General features: G+C 35.9%; 1 protein-coding gene across 1 annotated transcript in view; it reads left to right on the top strand.

Moving 5' to 3' along the window:
• DOK6 (docking protein 6) overlaps positions 1-24,328 on the top strand; it is a 241,340-nt gene that overhangs the window by 142,286 nt on the left and 74,726 nt on the right. Inside the window, exons 4-5 of the mRNA XM_079302963.1 lie at positions 3,145-3,264; positions 12,924-13,113. Of these exons, the coding sequence (XP_079159089.1) occupies positions 3,145-3,264; positions 12,924-13,113 (310 nt within the window). The remainder of the gene's footprint in view (positions 1-3,144; positions 3,265-12,923; positions 13,114-24,328) is intronic.

Here is a 24,328-nt window from a genome sequence, read left to right as displayed (position 1 = left end):
TTTATTACTTGGTTCAACTTTATATTTCATCCCTTTCAGTATATGCATGTAATCAAAATAAAGAAGTAACTGAGATATCCCTGTTTTCTGACATGATAATTGGCATTCTTAAATATTGCTACCATGTCACATTTATGTACTGTAAAGTATAATAAATAATTCTTTATATCATAAGTAATATTTAATTTGTTCCCCAAAAACAAGACATTCTGTAGACATTTTACAAAAGAATGGTGAACTGCTTTATTGATGTGCATGGTGAAAGGAGAACCAAGGCTTTGGTTTTGAAAAGTAATTCACCTGCTTCTAAAAAAAAGGGTTTCACATGTCCATCAAGGAAAAGGTTGAAGGCAAATCTCTGTAAGTAAGCAAAAGCTATCAGAATGCATTAGGCAGGACTAACTCATACACTACCTTCATACCCTTGACCTTCCAGACACATTTGTAGATAATGTTGATTCTTCTGACAGCAGACACAAATCCTCACAGGTCTGTGGGAAGATATTTCAGCTCTGCATTGAAACTGTATATCCCATAGCATGAAGTCAATCATTTTAGAAGATTGACAAGATAGAAATTTTGAGTTACACAGCAGTACAATGCATGCTATAGCCTACACTTTGCAGAATATAGCCGTGATCTTATAATGTTCATACTAAGATAAGTTTCTTCTGTATGGCAGTTGTAGAATAGTCTAATCTGGGTCTAATCATCAGTATCTGGCAGCAATAAGGCAGCAGCTTAAAATAAACTGCCAGTTGAACACTCTGAAAGGGGGTTTCTGCATCCAAACTTTCAAGATCTAGATGTTCCTGTAAAAGAGAGAAGCAAGTAGATTGAGGGGACAAAACAAGGACACATGGAAGAAACAGCTTCCTAGAACACTTCAGTTGTTTGTTTGTTTCCAAAAACATCTACTGGAAATTTGGTGTGAGAATGCATATAAGTTGAATTTGTTGCTTTTATGTGAGTCCTCTTGAATACATATTGATACTAAGATGGATTTATGGAATTACCAGTGTGTTTCACTTTCTTCTCAGTTATTTTTAATACTTGAAAGGTTAGGTTTGTGTTTGTTTACCTTCATCTCATTCTAAATTTTCAGTACAAGCCCTTCAGTCTGGGTGCAAGCACAATGAAAAAAAGTAATAAAATGCAGATTTTGTAAAATACATAAAATATTATATCCTGGCCTCACTCGAGGAAAAATTGCAGGCTTTATGTAGAGCTATGCATTCTGTCAGCATACATATTGTTCTGTGACACAATTTAGTCAGAAAAGAAGCAAAAACAACCATGGGAGCACTTGCCTAGATTTGCACTGTCACCTTTATGCTACCAGCTTTGCCCACTGTAATTGGAAGCAGATGTTGTAACTCGATGGCACCTAAACTCTCTTACCTGTGTGCCCTGCTCCCTTGTCCCATCCAAATGCTGCCAGGATAGGGAAGCATGTCTTGGGTTCCAGTTCTATCATCCATCTCCCTGGCATGAAACCCTGTCCACAGAAAAGCAGGATTTATAAGGCATGGCTTCAATGCAAAGGACCTCACAAGTATCCAAGGAAATGGCAAACACTGAAGGAGAGGAAGAGAATATATACAGGAAATTTCTTCATGTATTAGTAGAATAATTTTGGAAGTAGGTGTTTGAACAAATTCATCTTGATTCTTTTAAAAGCTGTAAATTTTTACTGCTGTCCAGAGATAAACCTATTCTCTCTTACTTCTATGAGGGAGGTTGCATCTGTAGCAGTGTTAAAAAAACAGTGTCCTGTTGCCTCAATATTTTTTCACCTACAAAGCTAAATATCATCTGTATGTTACTGACATAATATTCTGTCTCTTAACCACTAGAAGGTGAGGATGTTATCAGAAGACCAACTTTGGGAATCTGTGCCCTGAGACAAAGATGCAAAAAAGCAGGAAGGGTTAAGGGACACCATGTTCCTCAAAAAGCTCTGAAGAAGCACCCCCAAATTCTTGTGACAACAACCTTATTTGGCTCTCAAAAATCCCAAAACAGGCTCTGTTATTTCAGCTGTTTGTCTGGAAACTTCATCAGCTGCTAGCCAGAATAACTCAGGAGCGCTATGGATCCCTTCCTGGATTATTCAAGACACTGAACAAAGGGAGGTATCCAAAGGTTCCTGGAGACCTGGAACTGCATGTCTGTCTCCCTTTCTTGTCCAGCAAATGTTTCTATGACATCTATGTCTAACCAGGCAGGAATTTGAGGACTGTACCAATTAGGCTTGGAGGAGTTTTTCTCAGATAAAACATTTCATTAATTCCAATGATTCATCATCACTAAATGCTTTGGGGCTCTCATGCAGTATTTTTCTCTCTCAAAGTTTCAGCAGCACGTTGGAAAGATTGTAAAAAAAAATATTTTCCCAATGTCCCAAAAAAAGGACTGAAAAAACTGGAAGTTTGAATGTAGCATTTCTAGATCACTGGAGTCGTTCACTGTTAAAATGATCAGAGACTGACTGTGACCACGGGTGCTCAGTGAGTGCGTGGTACTGAGCCTGCTCTCCAGGAATTTTCCCTTGGGTGGAGTCTTTCCTGCAAATAAAAGACAGGGTAGTTGCATGATTTTTCTTAGTTGTAGTTGCACACTATGTTAGCTCCATCTTGAGATGATGTGTGTTTAGTCTTTCATTACAGCAGAGAGGGAAGTTTGGTATTTGAAGAGCATTTTATTACTGTTTTTTCTTTGCTTTTAGAATAATGCTCTAACACCTTTAGAAAAAGAAAGTACCTTAAGAGTTCAGACTTGCCTAAAAAGCTGTAAAGAGTATTTCAGTTATTATATATGAAGTTTTTCGAAATTGCATTTTTTCTTTCAGAAGGCCCACTAGAAATATGCTGCCTCAAAAATATATTATTCCTCTTCTTTGTTAACTCCACCTCCTATCCTCAAATTTGAGGATGGAAGATGCAGTCCTAATAGTGGAACCCTTTTTAGAAGTTGATAAATTGAGGCAAAGAAGTTGACGTGGCATTTTATGCTACTAACTCATGTTTCAACACAAGCATATTGTGATAAACCTTGTCAGTAAGAAAGTATTGATTTAACTTCACACCTTTTTTTTTTTTTTTAAATATCAACATTAATGAATTTTTTTTTCACTTTCCTTAGAACTAGAGGCAGAGGAGTGGTGCAAACATCTTTGCATGGAATGTCTAGGGGCCAGGCTCAATGATATAAGTCTTGGGGAACCAGATTTGCTTGCTGCTGGAGTCCAGAGAGAACAAAATGGTAAGTAACTTTTCATTTGCTCCTAGATTAGTTCTTAGGTGTTATCCCATGTCATCTTTGCTTGTGCCTGTTTCTGTGAGGATTTTTACTAATAGCTGGAAGCACATTATTAGTAACTAAACATTTGGATACACTTTTGAAGCTCAAGCCTATTTTTTTAACAAATAAAGATGATTAAATTCCATGCCAAATAATACAAATAGAGTGACTTTGTGTCTTCATTGTGTTCAGACTTCCCTATCATGGGAAATGATGGCCATGACCCTTCTGTTTCTGGAAATGATGGCTCCTGAGGAGAGGGATAAAGCAGCAGCTGTTGTTTTGCAGCCTTTTAAGGACAGCGATGAACTTACCAACAGCAATTTGGACTGCAAAACACATATTTGCTTTAAATTCCTACCTGTCTTGAATATTGAAGTCAGGATCATCTAAATGCTGTCAAATATGGATGAAAAGGGCAGTGACAGATGTTAACCAGCACTAAGCCTGAGTTGTAAGTCTTCATCTAAAGGCTATTTGGATTAGACACATGCACAGGAAGAATGCTAGTGGATGGAATAGGCAATAACAAAACAAAATCTGTGATTACCCTGTCATTTAATTCCTATTAATGAACACGAGGGCAACACAAAATGTGCTCATTTAGTCCTCCCTAAATTGCAGCTCTCAATGATTATTACTGTCTTGATGCTTTTATAAGATCCAATAGCTTTCAACAAAGTAATAACACACTCCCTCAATGGTCATAAAATATCAAGCCAACTATCATTATAAACAAAATTACGTAATGAAATTCTAGAATGTATGGCACTATATTTATTTTCTTATTTCTCTGAACCTAATAGCACAAAGCATGAAATATACAGAAATCTTTAAGGAAACTTATTCAAAAAGCAGACATGTTGAAATGGGATTTAAAAGAAATCTGAATGTCCATAAAGTTGTTTGCCTGCTATGAGATACAGAATTCAATTTGTACTCTCAAACTACTTAACTAAGGGAGAGCTACTAATGTTGGAGGAAAGTGATAAAGATCAGACAGCACTCAAAGCACGCCATCTGCTATATGTTCATAGGCTATAGGTATAAAACTCATCTGCATGCTACTGAAGAGAGAACTGTGTGAACAGGTGGAGGTCTTTCACAAATGTGAAAGGAAATGAACCTTGTCAAAAGCCTGGGATGTGAACAGAAAAGTATCTTGAAATTTTTCAAGCTCTTTCTGCAGTGAATTCATGTACTCTTCAGCAGCTTTTGGACATAGATGACAAATATTACATTTTATCATGCTCCTGGAAGAGATCCAGTTAGAGACACATGACCTCCAGGAGGCATATATTAGTTCTGTTGTACGAACTAGTCTTGATTCAATTGCCTTAGTCCAGAAATTAATTGCAGTGTTACCAACCAGCATATATGAACATAATTAGCATCTTCATTGTTCTAAGTAAATAAATGAAATGAAACAAAGAGGCAAAGCATGTATTTGTTATACAAATCACATGAATAATAATGCATGGAGGGTATCATTAGCTGTATTCTTTTAAAACAAGTGACTGAATACATATAATCCAATATTTGACGAGCATGCTCTGCTAAATCATTAGTTACAGTATCTCAAACAAGTAATTCTGATACCTATCCTCATCCTTCCCTCATCCCCTTGATGCACAACTTTGCATTTTAATAAGCATGTTTGAAATTCAAAGTTATCTTGTTCAGAGGCAAAGCAAATTCTGTTGTGGGTGTCTTTTAATCAACTTGGAAGCCAAAAAAAGTGCAAAGATTCTTGCTACAGGTATGAAATCTGACATTTTATTCATTTATCTGTGTTGTGAGAAGCTGCAGTGGCACTCAAATTCCTATAGCGGATTTCTTCATTTGAGTGGAACCATGCCTTCAGTTTACACTGGTTATCTTATTCTGCAAACCTGGCAGTGTCATTCCCCACATGACAGTGTTATTGGGAAGGTGACTAGTTCAAGAGTGAAAGCATTTGGTGATTTGGGTGGAATAATTTCAGATTTTTAGTTTATTCTCTTGCACATTTTCCCCATATTGCAGCTTTTACACACATGCTATCCAAAATGGTAGTTCAAAAGATACCTCAAAAACTTTTGAAAGTCTACTGAGCTTTTACTTATAAATATTCCTGTTGAGCTTTTGTTGACCTGAAACTGAAAGGTCAAAGTTAATTTTACATTTGGAAATTCAGGAACAGTGGCTATGTGTATGATGGGTCTAAAATATTGCTCCTTGTGAAAATGGCAGCTGTGTCACTCTCTGGATAATTTTATTTTTTTGTGTTAAATGAAAATGGAATAACAGTGTAGTACCTTTGAATGACATTTCTTCAGAACATATTGCATGTGTCAACTTCATAGAATTCCTCTTGAGTTAGTCAATTTATTAATGCTTACTTGAAACAGAGATGTGAGAGTACAGTTTGTAAAACATTGTTATAGGCTCGCAGCCTCAGCATCTGATTTTATTCAAGTTCTGTTGCCTGACCCATACAAAGGCTTTCTTTCAGGTCACTGAACAAAAGATGTCTCTTTATTGTTCAAAGAAGACCACAGATTGTAATAAATATTATAGTGTTGATGGTTTTCAGTTTTGGATGATTTTTTTTGCACTTTTAAAGGCTAAAAGACATTGAATAATGGTGTCATACTGTTCATATCTCTATGATATAATGTAAATTAATCCCAAAAGAACAGGTGCATTAAGCATTAATTGCATCCCATTCCACTGAGGTTTTTTCAAATAATTAATTTTCACCAAAGATTTTCTGAAATGTGTAAAATTTGGTAAAGATATTTCTTTGGACTAGAACAACTAGCCTAATAAAGTGGGTTGTTTTTGTTTTTCATTGCCTGCTTTACTTTTTCCAAGAGATAATATTTTTAATATGCATATTCTTCATGTATTCAACTACTTGCCCATTCTTGTTCTTTAAGTACATTTCAATGATGCAAGGGTATTCACCAAACACTTCAGATAAATAAATTTGCTCTCTTTTGAAAAAAACCCCAACTTTCTGATGTGTAAATTTGTAGGTTTTTTCCTGTATGTGACCACCAAAGACACTACCCTAGTTTGCAACATTTGAAATAATTTTCATAGTTGTTATTGTATAGGCCCTGGGACCACCAAAATTTCTACATGCTATTTGTATTTTTATACACAAAAAATTACATTTCAGAAAATACTTGGTAAAGAAAATATGTGTGATTTCTATCACTTGTTTAATACCTCTTTTTATTATTTCTGAGCCTGTTTATCCCCCCAGTCTCACTCTTGTAGTTCTTCTGAGATGAGCTTTACATTTGAGAAGGGATGACACCTGATTCTCTGTGGCAGGAATGCAATATGGTTGGGAAAACAATTTGCTCTGAAGGCTGTTTGGTGTGCAAAGGCCAGAGAATCAGAAGGCAGTTCTGTCACATGGCAATAGAAATTCAAGGTACCTGAGAGAAGCATTCTTTCATAGTTTTGGGTTAGTCAGTAAGTGCCAGTGAGATCTGTTTCAGCATAGTTGTGCTGCTGTTTGAGCCTCCTGCACCAAGCAATTCTGCAGTGGTGACAGGAAAATGAGACAAACTGTAGACCTGCTCTGCTTACAGCAGAGCTCTGCTGCTGTGCCTTGCAGGAAGGATAAAGACATCTGAGCAACTCTTGTGCAAAGCACATCAGTAACAGGAAGCTTCTCACTGGATTTCAGCTCCATTATTGCTTTCCAGAAGTATTGCCACAAGTCTTGCTGTGTAAACTCTGCTGCAGAGAATGACTATTAGGTGGTTTTCTTTTTAAATTTAAGGCTCACAACTAATGGCTGCTTAGCTTGGAATGATGCACAAATTCCAATTAAAGTGAGATGTGAAATGAAGCTTTTGCTGCTCTCCGAACATTTTACCTTCTCTCTCCTGCAAATCTAAATGATTTGTTGGTATACCTCAGCCCTATAGCAGCAGCCTTGTTTCTGTTTAAATTTCTTCTCACAATGAGCATGGTTTCTTGTGTTTATGAATTTCTTTTAGATTATTTGCTGAAGAATTAAAATACAGTGTGAAAGCAAAAGCAGTAAAGACCTCACTTCAGAATCCTATTCAAGTAATTAATTTAGTATAATGGCAGTGAAACCTTATATGCAATGATAAGACAAATAATAATACAAAATTTTAACTCCATAAGAAAAAATCTAGACTAAGTTGGATTACACTGTTGAAAAATCTTCTAAGCAATATGCTGTGATTCTTGCATGCATATTTCATACTCCTTAGGTTTCTCGAGCTGCTACTGGATGAAGTTGTTGTGAATGTAGAGTGTTGACTTCATTTGGAAGAATTGGAAGCTTCCTTTCCAGCTTTCAATGCATTTGGAAGTATTTGCAATGCAGCCCAAAACATAAGGACAGAAACAAATTTTGGGGTCCTATATTTGTGTCCCTATTTTCATTCTTTGTAGAAGGAAGGAATTTGAAAGATTTCATCCAAATGGACAGTATACAAATCAGACTATATGTACTGTGAAAATGAAATCAGGATATTCAAAATAATATTAGTTTAAAAAGCATTTTGTGTAGACCATAAATAATTTCACTTTTTAGGAGCAGGTGCATCTGTTTGGTGAAGACTCTGTTCCTGTCACTTTTGAATACTAAATAATAGCACTAAAATAGATGAACACTTGTGCTGAATACCTGTACTAAACAGTTTTCTATTAAACTTTACTTGTAAACCTGATGTGAAACTTGAAGAAAATAGGCAAATATTGAAATACAAAATTTTTAAACTGAAGAAAAGGCCAGATCTATCTTTTGCTGCTAGATCTTATTTACTCCTAACTCATTCCTGTTATATCAATATGAGGACTTTTAATTATATGGTTTGAGGTTTAAAAAAAAAATAAAAAATTTACTCCATGATAAACCTAATTTTAATTTTCAAAGTTTGAAAGATAATTGAATTGTTGCTTTTCCTCCTTGCCTAATATTTAAATTAGCATTTCATAAAATTACTTCCTTTGTAAGGTTTTTTTCTTTCATAACATTGGGTTTACCTTCCTTTTTTATTTAAAAAACTTCCACAGGACCTGCAGTCTTGCTTCCTGGATTTTAATTGCAAGAAACTCATTAATTCTTGTTAGTAAAAATGTAGCTTTTCATAGTGAACAACGTCCTTGAATCCTCAGAAGGGGATTATGAGGCATTTCTTTGTGTTGCATATTGAGATTACAAGCTACAGCCAAAGCATAGAGACTTTGTAATTACGTTCACAGAGCTGACTTGTTTTAAGGCATTTTCTGGGGTCTGTAGAATCTCTGTAATTTAATACATAAAAGCACTTTGCATGTTTTTTCATTCATCTTCAGTTATCCTTAATCTATTTTTTATACAATAGATTTGTTTGTTGGGTTTTTTTAAATAAATGAAACACAGACAGCTTTATTCAGAAAAATAAGGTGTTTACAGTTTTAAGTTTACAGTTTACAGTTAATCCAATGCAACTTCAGATTCTTCTCTACCTTACTACTTACCAATGAAATAATTTGAAGCATTTATTTACCTTTATATTTTTTCTTGAAATGTTTACTTTTTTAATGGAAGTAAAGCAAAATATTTATAAGCAAAAGGAAAACAAAATTACTCTGAAATCCTGGTTCCTCGCTGCTAACAGCAGAAGGGAAACATTCTAATGTCCCTGAGATATGAGGACACCTTGATATGAGCACCTTCAAGGCTTTAAGCTCTCTTTCCACCTGAAAATGAGCCACAGTTGGTCAGCAGCAGAAGTCTCATAGGTGGAGGAGATCCTTTCACATATAAACTGAATATATGCTTTCAAAGCCTCTGCTTATTTATATAGATGCCACCAACCTGTCTCCTTGTTACCCATCATTGAAGCTGAGATGAAATCAAGCATCTGGATTGCAAGATTGCAATGTCATCTGGTTGGTTTTCCAGCTGGGATGATTTAACTCAAGGAATCCATTGATAAAATGGCAGAATCAGGATCACAGGGCTCAATTTGTTCCCCCAGTACAGCTGGAAGGCTGAGAACATTTTGGGTTTGCTGCCAAGTCTCCATCTCGGTCAATATGCTGATTTTCATAAAGACTCTTATGCTCCTATGCCCTGGAAAGCATTATTAAATGTGGTATTCTTGCCAATGCCCAAATACTAGACACCTTTACATGCACTAAATGTAAGATGAAGCATTGCTCTGCTTATTCAAGGAGATGGGAAAGACCAGTCACATTGAGTGGAATAATAAGTGTAGCAATATATCAGCATTTTTTTCTCATCCTGGGTCCCCCACTCCCTGAACTTTGCTCTCGCCAGTTTAGGAGAGGGAGGAGGACAGGAATCCTGAATGCTGAGGAACTGTGCTTGTTCAGTCCCAGTCTTATCTTGTCCAACAAGGTTTCTTCTATCTTCCTACCTTCTAGGTCCCTTATTAACTTCTATTTGCTTAATCTTACTAGCCAGTGAACTGTTATTAATTCATCCTACTCATATGCAGATGGTATCTGAACCAAAGAGAAGCAAAATAATCTATTCAATGTCATTCAGGAGATTTGGTGTCAGAATTCACCTGGGATTCCCAAATCTGGCCTATGATGAATATTCAGTTTTGCCTCAATAAATGTAAGAGCAAAATATGCCACTAAAGATGAAATGACTTTATTACCTGTTCAAATGTTTTCTGAAATGGAAAAATTGAACCCTTCCTGTTAATTAATAGAACCATTTAATAGTATCAACATCTTTCCATGTATAGCTGCTCACTATTCAAAAGTAGTTTTTTGTTCCAAAACCAAATCTATCCATCCTCAATCTTCTCCAGCACATATGTTTGTACACTTCTTTTTCTTGCCAATTTGATTCAGTTCCAAGGGTGCTACATTTTGCCCTGCAGCTGATGTTCACTTTAATCAGACATACTTCCTTTAATCCCTGACACCTCACCTTAGACACTGACCTCACATGCAAAGTCAGCAAATGTCTCCTGACAGTTTGAGGATACCATATGTCCTGAATGCCCTTCATGCAATAATATCCTCAAACACATCAGAGAAGTTGAGCATTTCATGACTATCCTGTTAACATCTAAAGCAAGTTGAAATATTTTGTGCCTCCACACAGCAGTTTAATGTTTACTTCAAAAAATAATTGTACCTTTTCATTTTCTCTGCTGTCTGAGGCATTCTGTCGGTGAAGATGGGGAAAGAGGAAGATTTTCATTCTGGCATAGGAGCCCCATCCCCCCACAGATACACTGTGTTATTTTGTGTCATGCAAGAGAGAAGGAGCTGACAGGCCAGTTACTGCTTCTTTCAAATAGAGGAGGGAAGCAGCAATAACTGACAGCAAGGAAATGCAAAGCTGGAGTCTAATATATGATAAAAGCACACCTGCACAGTTGTGAGGAATTTCTGCATGATGGTCACAATTCCATATGGATACTGAAAGGGTGTATATGCATATAGATATAGATATAGATATAGATATAGATATAGATATAGATATACATACACATACACATATACATATACATATACATATACATATACATATACATATACATATACATATACATATACATATACATATACATATACATATACATATGTAATTCCAGTGCAAAGTGAAAGTTATCTTGTTCCCACCATTCCCTTCCCAATGCTGTCTTTGACCCATTGCTCCCAAGTGTGAGTCCTTCCATTTAGTTTAGTAGCCATTACATGTGACCCCTGCCCCATGCACTCCTCTGAGCACCAGGGGAAATTCTCCTCAGTGATCTCAGCAGCTTCTGCTAATCTATTTGTGCTGTGTGTCACAAGCCTTTCACAAAATGCCTGGAGTTTCACACATGGGATCCTAGTCATAAAATTAAACTTTTTAGGCTAAAACCCATTAGTGTAACTAATGAGAACTTGGGCCTGGGAGAAGAGGTTGTGACTAAATGAGTCAATTGGGGAGTCATTAATAGGACAAAATTAAATTGACTGAAACAGAACAACATTGGAGATGACAAGTTTACTTATAGCTATGCAGCAATTTTTATTGCTCAGCCAGCAGTTCCTTGCTTTCTCTAATTCCTCAAACTTTTGCTACTTTATTCACAGACACACAAACTCATGCACACTTATAACATTTTATATAAACTTACTTGCAGTATTGTAACTGTTTTGTGAAAAGCATATATATACATATATATATATGCACATATATATATAAATGCTTAGAAATTAGAGACATGGTATCTATAATACTGAATTTCAAAGCTGATTTTGAGTGTTGCAATAAATTTCTCTTACTTATATTTAAATTCCCTCCTAATTTTTATGAGGACAGTGTGAGAAAATTTAGTTCCAATGGTGGATTAAAAATATTCCACTCCAAACCCTTTTTACTTTATCAAGTAATTGGAGGCAGTTTTTCTATCAGTTGTCTCTCTAAAGAACATTTTCCTAATATTGTTATTGCATAAGCATTGCTCATGCTCATACTTTAAATTGTTCTCACCTTTTTGTTGTCAACACCCTTCAGGCAGTAGAATTGACATTTTGCATTTCTACCCATTTCAAAGATGAAAAAGAAATGGGAGAGGAAATTTGTGAATGTACTCTCATATGATGCTATTAAGTCCTAATATTGCCATGCATGTCCATTAAAATCCATACTGACACTTCCAACTGTACCACCAGAAATTTAACTGCGTTTTTCGTTCTTTTTAGAAGCAACTCATAGAAACATTAGTTATTTTTCAAAGAAAATCACATTTTTATTTAAATTTATCTTCATAATTATGTTTACTTCCTTCCTATGAGTTAATGGTGTTTTACATCATCTTGGTTTTCCCCTTTTTTTTCTTTCTTTTTTTTTTTTTTTAATGATTTTTTTTTTCAGTGCTTATTAAATCAGATGCAATTCAGGCACTTCAGAAAATTATTAATGCCCTTGACCTCCTACTGCAATAAGTGCACTTTGCAAGCAAAGTGCAGCTGATAGTGATTGATGTCATGACCATAATAATATATCACATTGAATCAGATGTTTCAAGAAAGCAACAAAGGATTGAAATTTTTATTAATTTTGCAAATAAGAATGACTTTGGCAAGTAAACAGAAACTGAATGCAAGAAATGTAATTATTAACAAGCTGCAATAAATAAACTTGGATTTGCAATTTTAAAGGCAGCTTTTCTAAGAGGCAATGGTTGCACATGCATATTTTGCCAGGATACTTTTAGTTCTGTTCTTTGAGAGAGGAGTCTCTGTCAGAGTTCTCATCATTGTGAATTTGGATTTGTAAAGAGTCTTGGACCTTAATGTGAGGGTAAAAATGGACTTCAATAAAGGTGCTGGGAACATATATCCAAGAGGACCATGCAGATGATCTGTGAAAGATGTTTCAGACTACTGCATTGTTTATAAGGAAAATGAAATTATGATTCTCCTCTTACTCCTCTCTTATGCCCTGGCAGGATTGCTTCAGCATCAGTGGATCCTCACCTCTGTTAAAGCCAGAAATTTGGCTTTGATTTCTGTATCATCTAAAGACCTAAAGACTTCATTTCAATTTTTTTTCACCAGTATAAAATCTTTCTTTAACCTGTGCTTACTTTGTTGTTGTTGTTGTTGTTGTTTTCCAGAACGATTCAATGTATACCTAATGCCTACACCAAATTTAGATATCTATGGGGAATGTACAATGCAGATCACACATGAAAACATCTATCTCTGGGACATCCACAATGCCAAGGTCAAGCTGGTCATGTGGCCTCTGAGCTCTTTGAGGAGATATGGACGTGACTCAACGTGGTTTACATTTGAGTCTGGAAGGTAAGAGCTAAGGAGATGAAAAAAAAAGAATAAATAAGCATTGGGCTTTTTTAAATAAGCAGTCTGATATGTTAGATAAGTCTCTCCTTATAAAGCAGGACAGAATACATGGCCTCTAAACTATTCCCTTTGCTGAATATTGCTTTTCAGTATATCCAGGACAGTGTTTGAAATAAACATTAATATGTCTCATATGAAAAATGAGCTTAAGCTCCCTCTGACTTTTATTTAACTGTGATTGAAATGTCTTTCTTAAGGTTTATGAGTCTCACTCTGCTTAAACACTAGTGTGGTATGATTTGAGTACTTTTGATATAGAAGAAATTAATTCCAGATCATGGGAAAGGCTCATGAATGGAATAACTTCCATTACAGTGGATATTACTCTTTTTGGATGTTCCTGATGACTGATTGCCACTCTAGAGTATAATTGCAAGCAGGAGTACAGAGAACATTGTGAACCTATAAAAAGGCTAGCTCTTTTTCCTGCCTGCAGTTTTAATCCTCATTGTCATTTCCATCTTCAGATCAGTTTTACATTTCCATAGAGCTCTGTTTTGCCTCTCTTTCATATCTTTTTAATGCATTTCATATCTTGCTGTAAGGTTCACTGCCTTTTCTGCATTTCTGCACAAAAATGATCATGCATTTAACTCTCCCTCTGGTGGTGTTTCAACTTGTATTTTATGGTTCTAGACTATTTTTTTTTGTGGTTAGGTTTGGGTTTTCCTATGGCTCATCATATTCCTTTATAAGGAGCCTGAATTTTCTGAAGCAATCTGTGAAATTACATGTGTCTCTACACTCTTGGGCTAGACACACTGTCCTGTTAAAAAAAATCTTCATATGCCTTTTGATGTTTACTTATTCAATACCATTAATAAATATTCAGAAAAGTTCAGATTGTGATCAGAAACAAAACCATGGATCAAATGGCCCCTACTGTCTAGGGGGATAATGGCCAAAATTCCTCTACTATTTCTATAGCTGGGAGTTACCATTTTACCAGTAATTTGTATATGCAGACTGCTGTCACTAGACCATTTTGGTTCTCTGTTAGTTTTCTGTGATGAGTTCACATGAAGACATCAGTGGGGTTTTTTTATTTAATATTTTTTTAGTAAAAACAAGCAAAGCTGACCCATGTTTCAACTTGATTTCAGTGATTAAGCTGAGGGGCTTATTCAAATATACAATTATAGCATTAATTAGCATTTCAAGCCTCCTACAGTATTTTAATTCCATTTCAAGCCTCCTACGTATTTTAATTCCATGCTATTCCATTCTGAATATCATCTGTTCCTACAGTCCATGAACCATACAACCTGATGAAAAGTGGATTGTTTTCCTATGCTTTATTATTATGAGATAGCTCTGCCTTTATCTGTCACTGTCATGCTTTATTGTCTTTGATCTGATTCCTCCCTTTTTGCTTGCTTGGGAGTACTTTATCTATCTGATTTGGAAATGCATAGAGGTAAAAAGACAGGGTTAGAGAAAAGTTGGTATCTTCAATAAAATCTGAAGGCTATATAGGGCAATAATAGCACTCATTTTAAAATCTGTTGTTCATTTGCTTGGGGTTTTATTTTTATTTTTTAATCAACAAATCATCTTTGTCATCTTTCTGAACGTGATTTTCTTTGTCCCCTGATCTGCTAGTACCTTAATGCAATAAATCCCTGATGCATGTTGTTTTATCAGAAGTGAGGCACTCATCCATGTTTTATGAGAATGTTATGCAGTAAAAGTGTTGTTGCTTTAATTTTTCCCTAAGGCTTAAATATTAAATGTAGGCAATTGCTTTAAAGGAAATATTTTTAAATAGGTTATTATGTTTTAGTGTGTTTTAGCAGATATGCAGTATATGTGTATGAGGTTTGCATGAACATTAGAAGCTCAGTTTTATATATTTATTTTCCATCCAGAGTTTTCATATTAATTTGTTTTAGAAAATAAATCCCTTCAATAACATAAATGGACATATTCACAAATAGATACTGTGTTAAATAAACTGATCAAATTTAAGCTTTTTGACAAATTTATCATTCAATTAAAAAATTTTATTTAAAATTTTCATTTAAATGGAATATGAACTTGGATCTATAAAACTGAAGTACTCATTTGTCTAATGAAATGCAGTAACTACACCATTTGAAGAATGTCTAAAATATGGAAGGAATGAACTCAGATTCTTTTTATCTACTAGATTTTTCTGTTTAGTTTTACACTGAATTGGAGTTTGCAAATATGTGTCTTTGCAGTATGTATAAAGCTAGATTTGTCCTTATTCTTTTATTATTTATTGAACCAATGAAAGTAAGTATTCCTTGCTCAGTCATTTCCTTAATCTGTCTTCTTGTCTATCAAAACCCTGCTGAGATGTGGGGAAAGAACAGTTTTGTGTGGCTTTGTTCAATGCTGGATGGAGAGATTCTCATTACCTAAAGTATCTGATTAGGGCTAATCCCATGCAATCTCTTCACCCATCAGAAAACAGTCATTCACAGCTCCATTAGGCACTACAATAGCTTTGTGTGGATTAATGCTGTTTATCTAACGCAGCACACATGATCACAGCACATGAGGTAAGAGCACAGCATTTATGTTTTTAACATCTAGACTTCCCAACTAACCAGTCTTGGACTGAACTGGGGAGTTCTGCTGGATTTGGAAGGGTTAATTTTCTTCACAGCAGCTGGCATGGGGCTGTGAGTTTGGGATGTGTGCTGAACACAGGGTTAATAAATAACCCAGGGGTGTTTCAGTTGTTGAGCAGAGCTTGCACAGAGTTAAGGACTTTTCTGCTCCTCACCTCATCCCACCCCACCCCACCAGGAAACAGGCTGGGGGTGCCCAAGGATTTGGGAGGGGACACAGCTGGGATAGGAGACCCAAGGGACAATCCTATAGTGCAATGGCATCATAATGAGTGTATAAAGCAGGGGGAAGGAGAAGAAATAGGAGGGACATTTGGGGTGATGGTGTTTGTCTTCCTAAGTCATTGTTATGTGTGGTTGAGAGTGGTTGGATGTTTGGGAATGGTTGGACACCTGTCTGCCCCTGGGAAGTGGTGAATTAATTCCTGGTGACATTTTGCATGTGCACACAGCTTTTACTTTACCTATTCCACTGTATTTCATTATTTTTACTCTTCTGATTCTCTCTCCCATCCCAGCAGGAAAGTGAGAAAATGGCAGTGTAATACTTTGTTGCCAGCTGGGATTAAACCACAAGTGGAGTCTTAGTGTTTAATCAATTATTCACAGGATTTCCTAAGATCGTGGATGTATATAATATGTTCAGACACCTCATTATCCAGTTTTTCTATATATATTGGATACATTGGAGGCACTGAGGAGTTAACCTGCATAGGTGCACTTCCTTCTCTTCAGACTTTTGGAAGTTCTGCTCAATGTAAATGGGCTAAATTAGTCCTTGATTGTCTCGGATTTTAAACCTTTGAAGAGAGAAGAGCGCCCTTACAGAGCTGCCCACCCTAAGTGTCCAGATGAAGTTGCTTTTAATTTGCAGGGGATTGCAGTAAGTACATGCAATTTCAGAAACATGCCAGAAAAATAATAAAACAGCTACAGGTGAAGCATTTCATAGTCCTGATCTGGTGTGAAAATATCCTTTCAGTCTCTTATCCAAGTTACAGTGTTCATTTTGGTGATGGTGTGAACCAAACAATCCACAGTAAAGGCCATGAACAATGTTTAAACTCCACTCTCTGGTGACTACAAAAGGCAGTTTTCCAAGCTTTCCTTTAAGCTAAACAAGCTGTCTGAGGCATCTTTTTAGGAGCATAAGAGGAGACTCCTAAGTATTCAGAATTGAGACACATAAAATTGAGCATATATGGACTCCTTATTCATTTTGAAATGTTTTTTCTTTTGCTTTACTGTAATTTTGCCTTTTACATTATTTTCTATGTGTGGAAGCTGTCTGGTCAAGTGCAATAACTGGCCAGATGTATATATATAAAAGAAAAAAAGCTTAAGTCAGACATAGTGAGAAAATAGGGGATGGGCTGTGGAAGCTCCAGCCAAAATTTGTCAAATATTGTGAGTTTTCATCAGAGTAGACAGTTTAAGGCAGAAGGGGTTTTTTTTGATTTTTGAAAGCAGGAGTCACAAATCTATTACACATTCCTTTTTCTGAAATACATTTTCTTTTACTTTGTAGAAAATATGTTGAAATTTAAACAATTTCAAGTATTTCCAAGTTAATTCATGCTGTGCATTCAAAGAGACTGAACCACACTAAACTATTCCTTCTTTATTTGCCTTTGATTTGGGTTTTTTTGTTCATCAGAGAAAATTTAATGAAATATGGTCTTCTCTATCACTTCTAAGATCTGGAATCTGTTTCTTTGGTTAAGAAAAATATTAAGCTCAAGCATTACACAGTGGTGACATGAGAATTTCTCAGATTTTTTTTCCCAAGACTGATATACTCATTTTCTCTGTGGTAGATACACAGATGCTAGGGTTATCTGAAGCAGAAAGTTCACTGTTTGCTTCAGGCACTACATCTGACTGAAATGTTTCATTTGTCTGTCAGTCCTCTGTGGTGATTTTTGGTGTTAATATGAAATGTATTAGTCAATTAACCCTTAAAACTCAGCCACAGGAATCTTGCTCTTTTTTGCTTATATGGGAAGAGGCCCTTATGCATGTGCCTCATGAGACAGCTGTCATGGGACTTCATGCACTGTTGTAAAGGTCTATACCTCCCTGAAGAGAAGCCTGCAATTCCTCATTGCTGGTGGGTTATCTAAATAATGGATTAAATTTATCTATCATGAGTTTACGATAGACTTATAAATCATATATTATACATCATTCTAAATATCATTATAAATCATAAGCTTGGGATAGAATTTGTGAGTCACTTCGGGTTGAGTAGCAGTATAAGCACATGTGCAGCTTCAGTAAATAATTTATCATTTCACATAAACATTAGCTCAGAGCACTCAGTATCCCACACTTTAAATAGTTAATTTTGCTAGGATCTTTTCCTTCTTTTACACCTTTGTGATATTTTTAAAAAGCAAATTACCCATGATATAAATTTTCTGTGGTTTTATGTTTCCTCATGGTCCCTTCATTTCTTTCTCATATCCTTTCCACAAGTGGCATATATTGCTAAAATCTGAAAATTAAAAACTTTCCTGAAAAGGAAACATTAATCTCTTTTATGTATCCTACCCTTTTCTCAGGAATGACGCAGCTCTAATTTTAGGGAAAGTGGCATTTCTCAGCACTGAAAAGGTTTCATTAGTTCTTGCTATTTAGCAGTGCCAAGGTTATACTGTAATATGTTGTAATTGTAGTTCCATTCCTACTTTTTTCCATTCCAACTTTAGTTTGCCTCTTGCCAAATTCTCGACCTGGAATAAGTTCTATGTTAGTAATTTGATTCACTTAAACCCTACTTAAAAAGGAGTTGTGTGTTTAACTCATCTGCAGGACTCTTACTCTGGTTTTGATCATGGTTCCTAATCTAAGAACTGTTTTACTAGCAGAAGCTAATATGGCTCATTGTAAGTGATTTATAAAGTGCTCATTGCATTTTCTCTCTGCCCAGGCTCCTCTCAGACTGCTCTAGCATTGATAAGTCAGAGCAAGTGCCACCAAAACTCACATAGCAATGAAATTCTTCATCACATAATTGACTATGGGAAGCAGAGAGAAGATTGGGTTGCATTGTACCTTCTAATGCATTCTGCTTCTTTTAACCCTGTTTTGAAAATTCACTCATGATGTACAAAGCTACAGAAGATATTCCCCAATTGACAAAGAATGCCTGAGCCATTTCACTTCACTGTGAAAGCTAATTTTTATGAGAAAACCACTGTCATCTTAAAAAGGACAATATATGACAATAAAATCACCTTTATTAATTTTAAGAAATAGATTGAGAAGTCAGTGATTCTTAGGACAGAGCACCAAGCTTCACAGATGAAGTTGTTTAGCATAATAATGAATAAATTTATAAATTGTCAATTGATAGTAATGAGCACAACACTAGTTCATTAATTCAGCATTGCTCAAGCAGTAAATTTTCTTATGAATTTGTACCAAATGAAAGACATGCAGTTAGAAAAAAAAGGTCACCTGAGGATGCACAGCTCAGATAGAAAGCCATCATCTCTGAGGTGTCTGTAGAAGTGGCTTATATTTGCAGATCACACAGGGATCAGTTGTGAACTGATCACCAGCTGTCCAACGTCCTTTGTTTATTTGAAATGTTGCAAAGCTTTTTTAATGAAATCAATAAGAATGGTGTTGTGTTTGACTAATGTATTAGCACACGGTGTGTTTAGTTCCCCCTGATGATCCTGACATCACATGAATTGTACCTTTCAGCTGAAATGCCTCACTTGCTTTCTCCCTTCATAAACACAGGACCTCATAGTCAAATTGGGTCTTGTTTGGAGACATTTTGAGATCAGCCACCATTTTTCAGAAAATTTTAGGTCCATGTGTGAGCCAAAAAGATTTATTTACTTACCATATTCCAATTGTCTTTTTTCATACCTATGCTCTCCTGTAGGCATGCATTGTTGGATTAATGTTCCTGAAGCTGAATATGGCTAACAAGGTTATTGCTGTGTAATGTGTGAGTGCAGAAGAAACAGACAAAATAATTCATACAGTCTTAATCACATTAGGATTCATTTATTGTTAGAATTCTGCATCTTAACCTTTGAATTACACAGTCAGCAGCAGCAATAATTAATCTCATATGGCAGGTCTGGATAACTCAAGATGCCCCAGCAGCAGGCTGGCCATCTTTTATCTCCAAGAGGCATAATAACCTTTAACTTACTACTGCAAGAGGACTAAAATAACTCACATTTGAAACCCAAAACAATTTAGTTTAAAAAAAAATGATGCCAAAACTCAAAAGCTTTTAAATGCAAAATACTAATAGGTTTTGCAATGTTCTTCATTTAATATATAGATACCATTTACAATAACAATGTCTATTTTAGCAGTGAAATACTGTTGCATCCCCCAGCAAGGCTATTTGCATGAGCTAATTAAAAATGCTGAAACTTGACACCTAATTATCTATATAGACAGTGGGAGAGTGTTAAATGCTTCACTAAGGGCAATCCAGAAGACGAGGTTTTGCACTGAGAACCATGGAGCCAGCAAGAATGCTAAGCACTAATAAATCCTTCTTTTCTCCAAAGCTTATGAATGTAGGATCATCAGTTGAGGAGGAGGTTTGAAATATCCTTTATGCTAGGGCTGTGTACTGTACAAACATAGAAGGAAGTAATCAAAATGCAAAGGCTGGAATTTGCACAACAAAAGAGCCTTTTTCATGAATATGTAGGAACCTGTGCAAACCCCTGCCTGCACATGCATGCATGGAGCATTGCAGAAGCATAAAGGGCACCATTTTGTACATTTGTGGACTTCATTGGTTGTCAGGAGCTCTGGTTCCTCTGCTGGCACATAGGTTTATTCTAAAGGTCATTTTAGTGTTGAATAGCTGCATCTTGTATGTCAGTTGCAAAAGCAATTGCAATGGAAGTTTTATTCTTCTCTCAGGCTTGAGTCTTCATTACAATGAAATCAAGTTGAGCATAGGCTGACAGTTGTTCACTACTCTTGAACTGAGAAAGCTGCTTTAGCAGGCTGCTATTGGAAAATTTTGACTAATATCTGCCTAGTTCCCCCTGCTCTTTCAGGCAGTGTTGATTCATTGTTCTCAGAAATAATAAACTCACTTGTAAGTAGCAGCTGAGGCTGTTTGGTCTGTTTAGCCTTGAGGAAACTGAGGGGAGACTTTCTTGCAGTCTTCAACATCCTCACAATGGGAAGAGAAGGGACAGGTGCTGATCTCTTCACTCTCATGACCAGTGACAGGACTTAAAGAAACAGAATTAAACCAAGGGGAGGATTAGGCTAGATATCAGGAAAAGGATTTTCACCTTGAGGGTGCTGGAACAGGATCCCCAGGGAAGTGGTCACAGCACCAAACCTGACAGAGTTCAAGAAGAGTTTGGACAATGCTCTCAGGCACGTGGTGTGTCCTGTGCAGGGTCAGGAGCTGGACTCTCAGATCCTGATGGATCCCTCCCAACTCAGCATATTCTATTATTCTATAAAATACCTATTGGCATATTTCTGTTTTGCTTTTTTTTAAGATGTATTTCTGAAAAATGTGGGTACCCAGTAGCTTCTTTTCTTCCAAAAGAGGTCAGTAGAGTGTTTTTGGCCACCATTGTCAGTCACAGATGGAGAGCAGTTCCAGAAATACTTCTGTGTTCCGGACATAGTAACAGTGTGAGAGCAGAAATTCTAGCATAGAAATTTCCATGGTGATTCTTTTTTTCAGTAGCTGTATGCTAACTTTTCATTAGTAAGTTGAATGTCCTTACCAACAGAGCTTTATATGTATGTGAGTTATATATACACACATTTCACAACATATTTATGTTATATGTGATCTCATGGCATCCAAGGCTGCATTGGAATGTGTGAGTAATTGTGGAGGTTACTAACTGTTTTCTTTAATTTGTGCAGTTTTTTTACAATGTTTGTTTTCAAATCTCAATCAATAATCATGAAAATAATATTTCCATCCATTGATTAATTATTAATTTAATTAATTATGGCATTGATTAGGAAAAACCTACTCTTCTGTAAAAAGCTGTTTATAATTAAACCCAAGACAATAATATTGAAAAAAAAACACTAATGAAGACGTTATTTTGCAAACCAGACAATATTCTAGAACTGGTGAATAACTAAGATATTTTGGTTAAAACCTGTAAAACATGGTAAACAACTCTGATAATATATATTCTTCACCACTTCTCAACAGCTGCACCCTTAGCGAAATCCAAGTTACTTTTTGTGAGCTTTCACTACTAAGACAAATACACACACAGAGAAATATTTCAATAACATGTAAAATAGCATAAATATTTCTTCCCAAAATATGTATACAATATATACATATACATATGCATATACATATGCATATGAAGACCTGAAAGAACTATCCAATTGGCCATTCATTATTGATTATTTTAATTTTTTAAGTAGTGCCTGAATAAAAATCCGTGTGCAGTATTTCAAGGGGGTTTTTTTACACAGCAATTTGCTAAGGAGAAAACAAGGCTAATAACTTAAAACCATGTCACAGCCCTCCCAGCATTACCATACGTTAACCCCCCCTCAAGTCTTTTATTACAACTAAGTGTCCTCTCACTTTAATTTAAATTAACTAAAGAACTATTAAAATATTGTCACATAAGGGAGATGGAGAGCACTTTACAGGCAGTGCCTACTCAGTGGCATTCTGGAAAAGTCAGGCTATTAGGTCCCACCAGCTCCTTTAATCTTCCACTTATAAATAAGGTACCAAAGGAAGGTTTGCCCCTTAGCCCCTAAAGAGGAAATGCTATTAGCTACTGTGTCCCTCCTAATGGTACTTCTTTGCTATCACAGTAAGTTATTACTATTATTGTACTATTAATAATGCTGTACTGTGTGGTGTGTGATTTATTTCTGCTGTGAGTGGTCATTTGTCACATATTTTCTAAAAAGCTTCCATCTTATTAGAAAGAGGGGAGGGAGAAGTAGCATCTAATGGAATCTCTCAATCTCGGCTGCTCCAAATATCGTTTGATCTTTCTGACTTTTTGGAAGAAAACTCAGTCAGTGCTATAATTCACTGAAATCCTTCATCTACTTGATTATCCTGTCAGTGGCCAAAAAGTCAAATATAACATTGTATTCACATGGCTTGTTTGCACCAGTATATCTAAGGAGATTTTCACATATTTTTACTATTTTTTTAATAATTATCTGTCCAACTTGAAAAATATCCCCTCTTTAAAATGATACTTTAAATGGTTTCTGATACACTTTCTGGAAGCAACATTTTGAGATGAATGACAGGAGGGATTATATCTACCTGAAATGGCTGAAATTTCATCAGGTTGATTATAAAGGTAAACTGAAGTTGCCATCATCATTTATTGCATTTATTTCTATGCAATACTTAAAAACTCAAAAACATTTGAAACTGTCTGACCGTTATCATTTACAGTCAGGAATGGGATTAAGGGCAGAAAACTGCATAGTCTTGGGGATGATTCAGTGGAAGATGCTGTAGTTCTTTCAGATGAAGGTGCCAACTATTTATTTAATAATATAACCCTTTATCTAATGATAGAAAGTCTGGTTTATGTGTATCTCTGCTCCTCTAAGAGTGCTGCCACTGACACCAGAGAGCAAAGAGCAGCAGCAGCAATGCAAGCCAACATCTGAAGAGGACCCTTTTGCAATGCAAAACAGCAAGTGGAGCAGCTTGCTGAGACTAAGAGAAACTGAAGAGATTGGGGAAAACAAGAGGGAAAGTTTGTGGGGGTGTGTGGGGGCTGAGCATGTGGAATAGGAAATAGGAATGTGGTAATTAAATATAAATGGGCTGGTAAGATGGAACTTGATAGGGAGATACTTCCTTAAAAAACAAACAAACAAACAAACAAACAAACAAACAAACAAAAAAAACCAGAAGGTAGCTGGGTTTGGAAATGTGTATCATTTAGGGAGCAATATGTTATCAGGAAGTGTGGAAAATACGAGCAAAAGGAACAAGAAGACATTGTCCAGGATAGGTGTTTGTCATTAGCAAAATGTTGACAACACAACCTCAAATACTTCAATTCAAAGGTGTTTTGCCTTATTTACCAGATGCTTCTTTAATGCCCATGAGACCAATTTCTCAGGGAGGGGAGAGGGGAAAGAAAAAATCAGTATGATTAGCTCTCAGCTTTAGAAGCACAGATGAAATGGAGAACAGCCAAGAAAAAGTGTTCTGTGCACGTGGAAATGGTGTCAAAGCTGGTAAAAGGGACCATCAAAGAAATAAAAGCAGAAATAGCAATCTACAGAAATGAAAATGTATAATAGCATTCATCTGGAGACTAAGATTCTGTCTATTATATAAAGAATCCCTATAATATAAATGTTCCAGATTGGCAAAATGGGGAAATACTGTAAAATACTTCTTCCAATGTTACGAAGGATATTCAAAGTGGTTTTAATGGCATGTGTGAAATAGCCACAAACATGACCTAGCTATTTTTGTGAAAGTGTCCGGGAAAGGCAAGGTCACCTTTTGCTACATAAGAACCACGAATATGCATTATGTATCATTCTGCACATAAGGGATTCAT

Source organism: Erithacus rubecula, assembly GCF_903797595.1.
Source record: "Erithacus rubecula genome assembly, chromosome: 3".
Classification (NCBI taxonomy): Eukaryota; Metazoa; Chordata; class Aves; order Passeriformes; family Muscicapidae; genus Erithacus; species Erithacus rubecula.
Note: the sequence above shows the minus strand (reverse complement) of the source record. Positions and strands in the feature narration are given on the sequence as shown.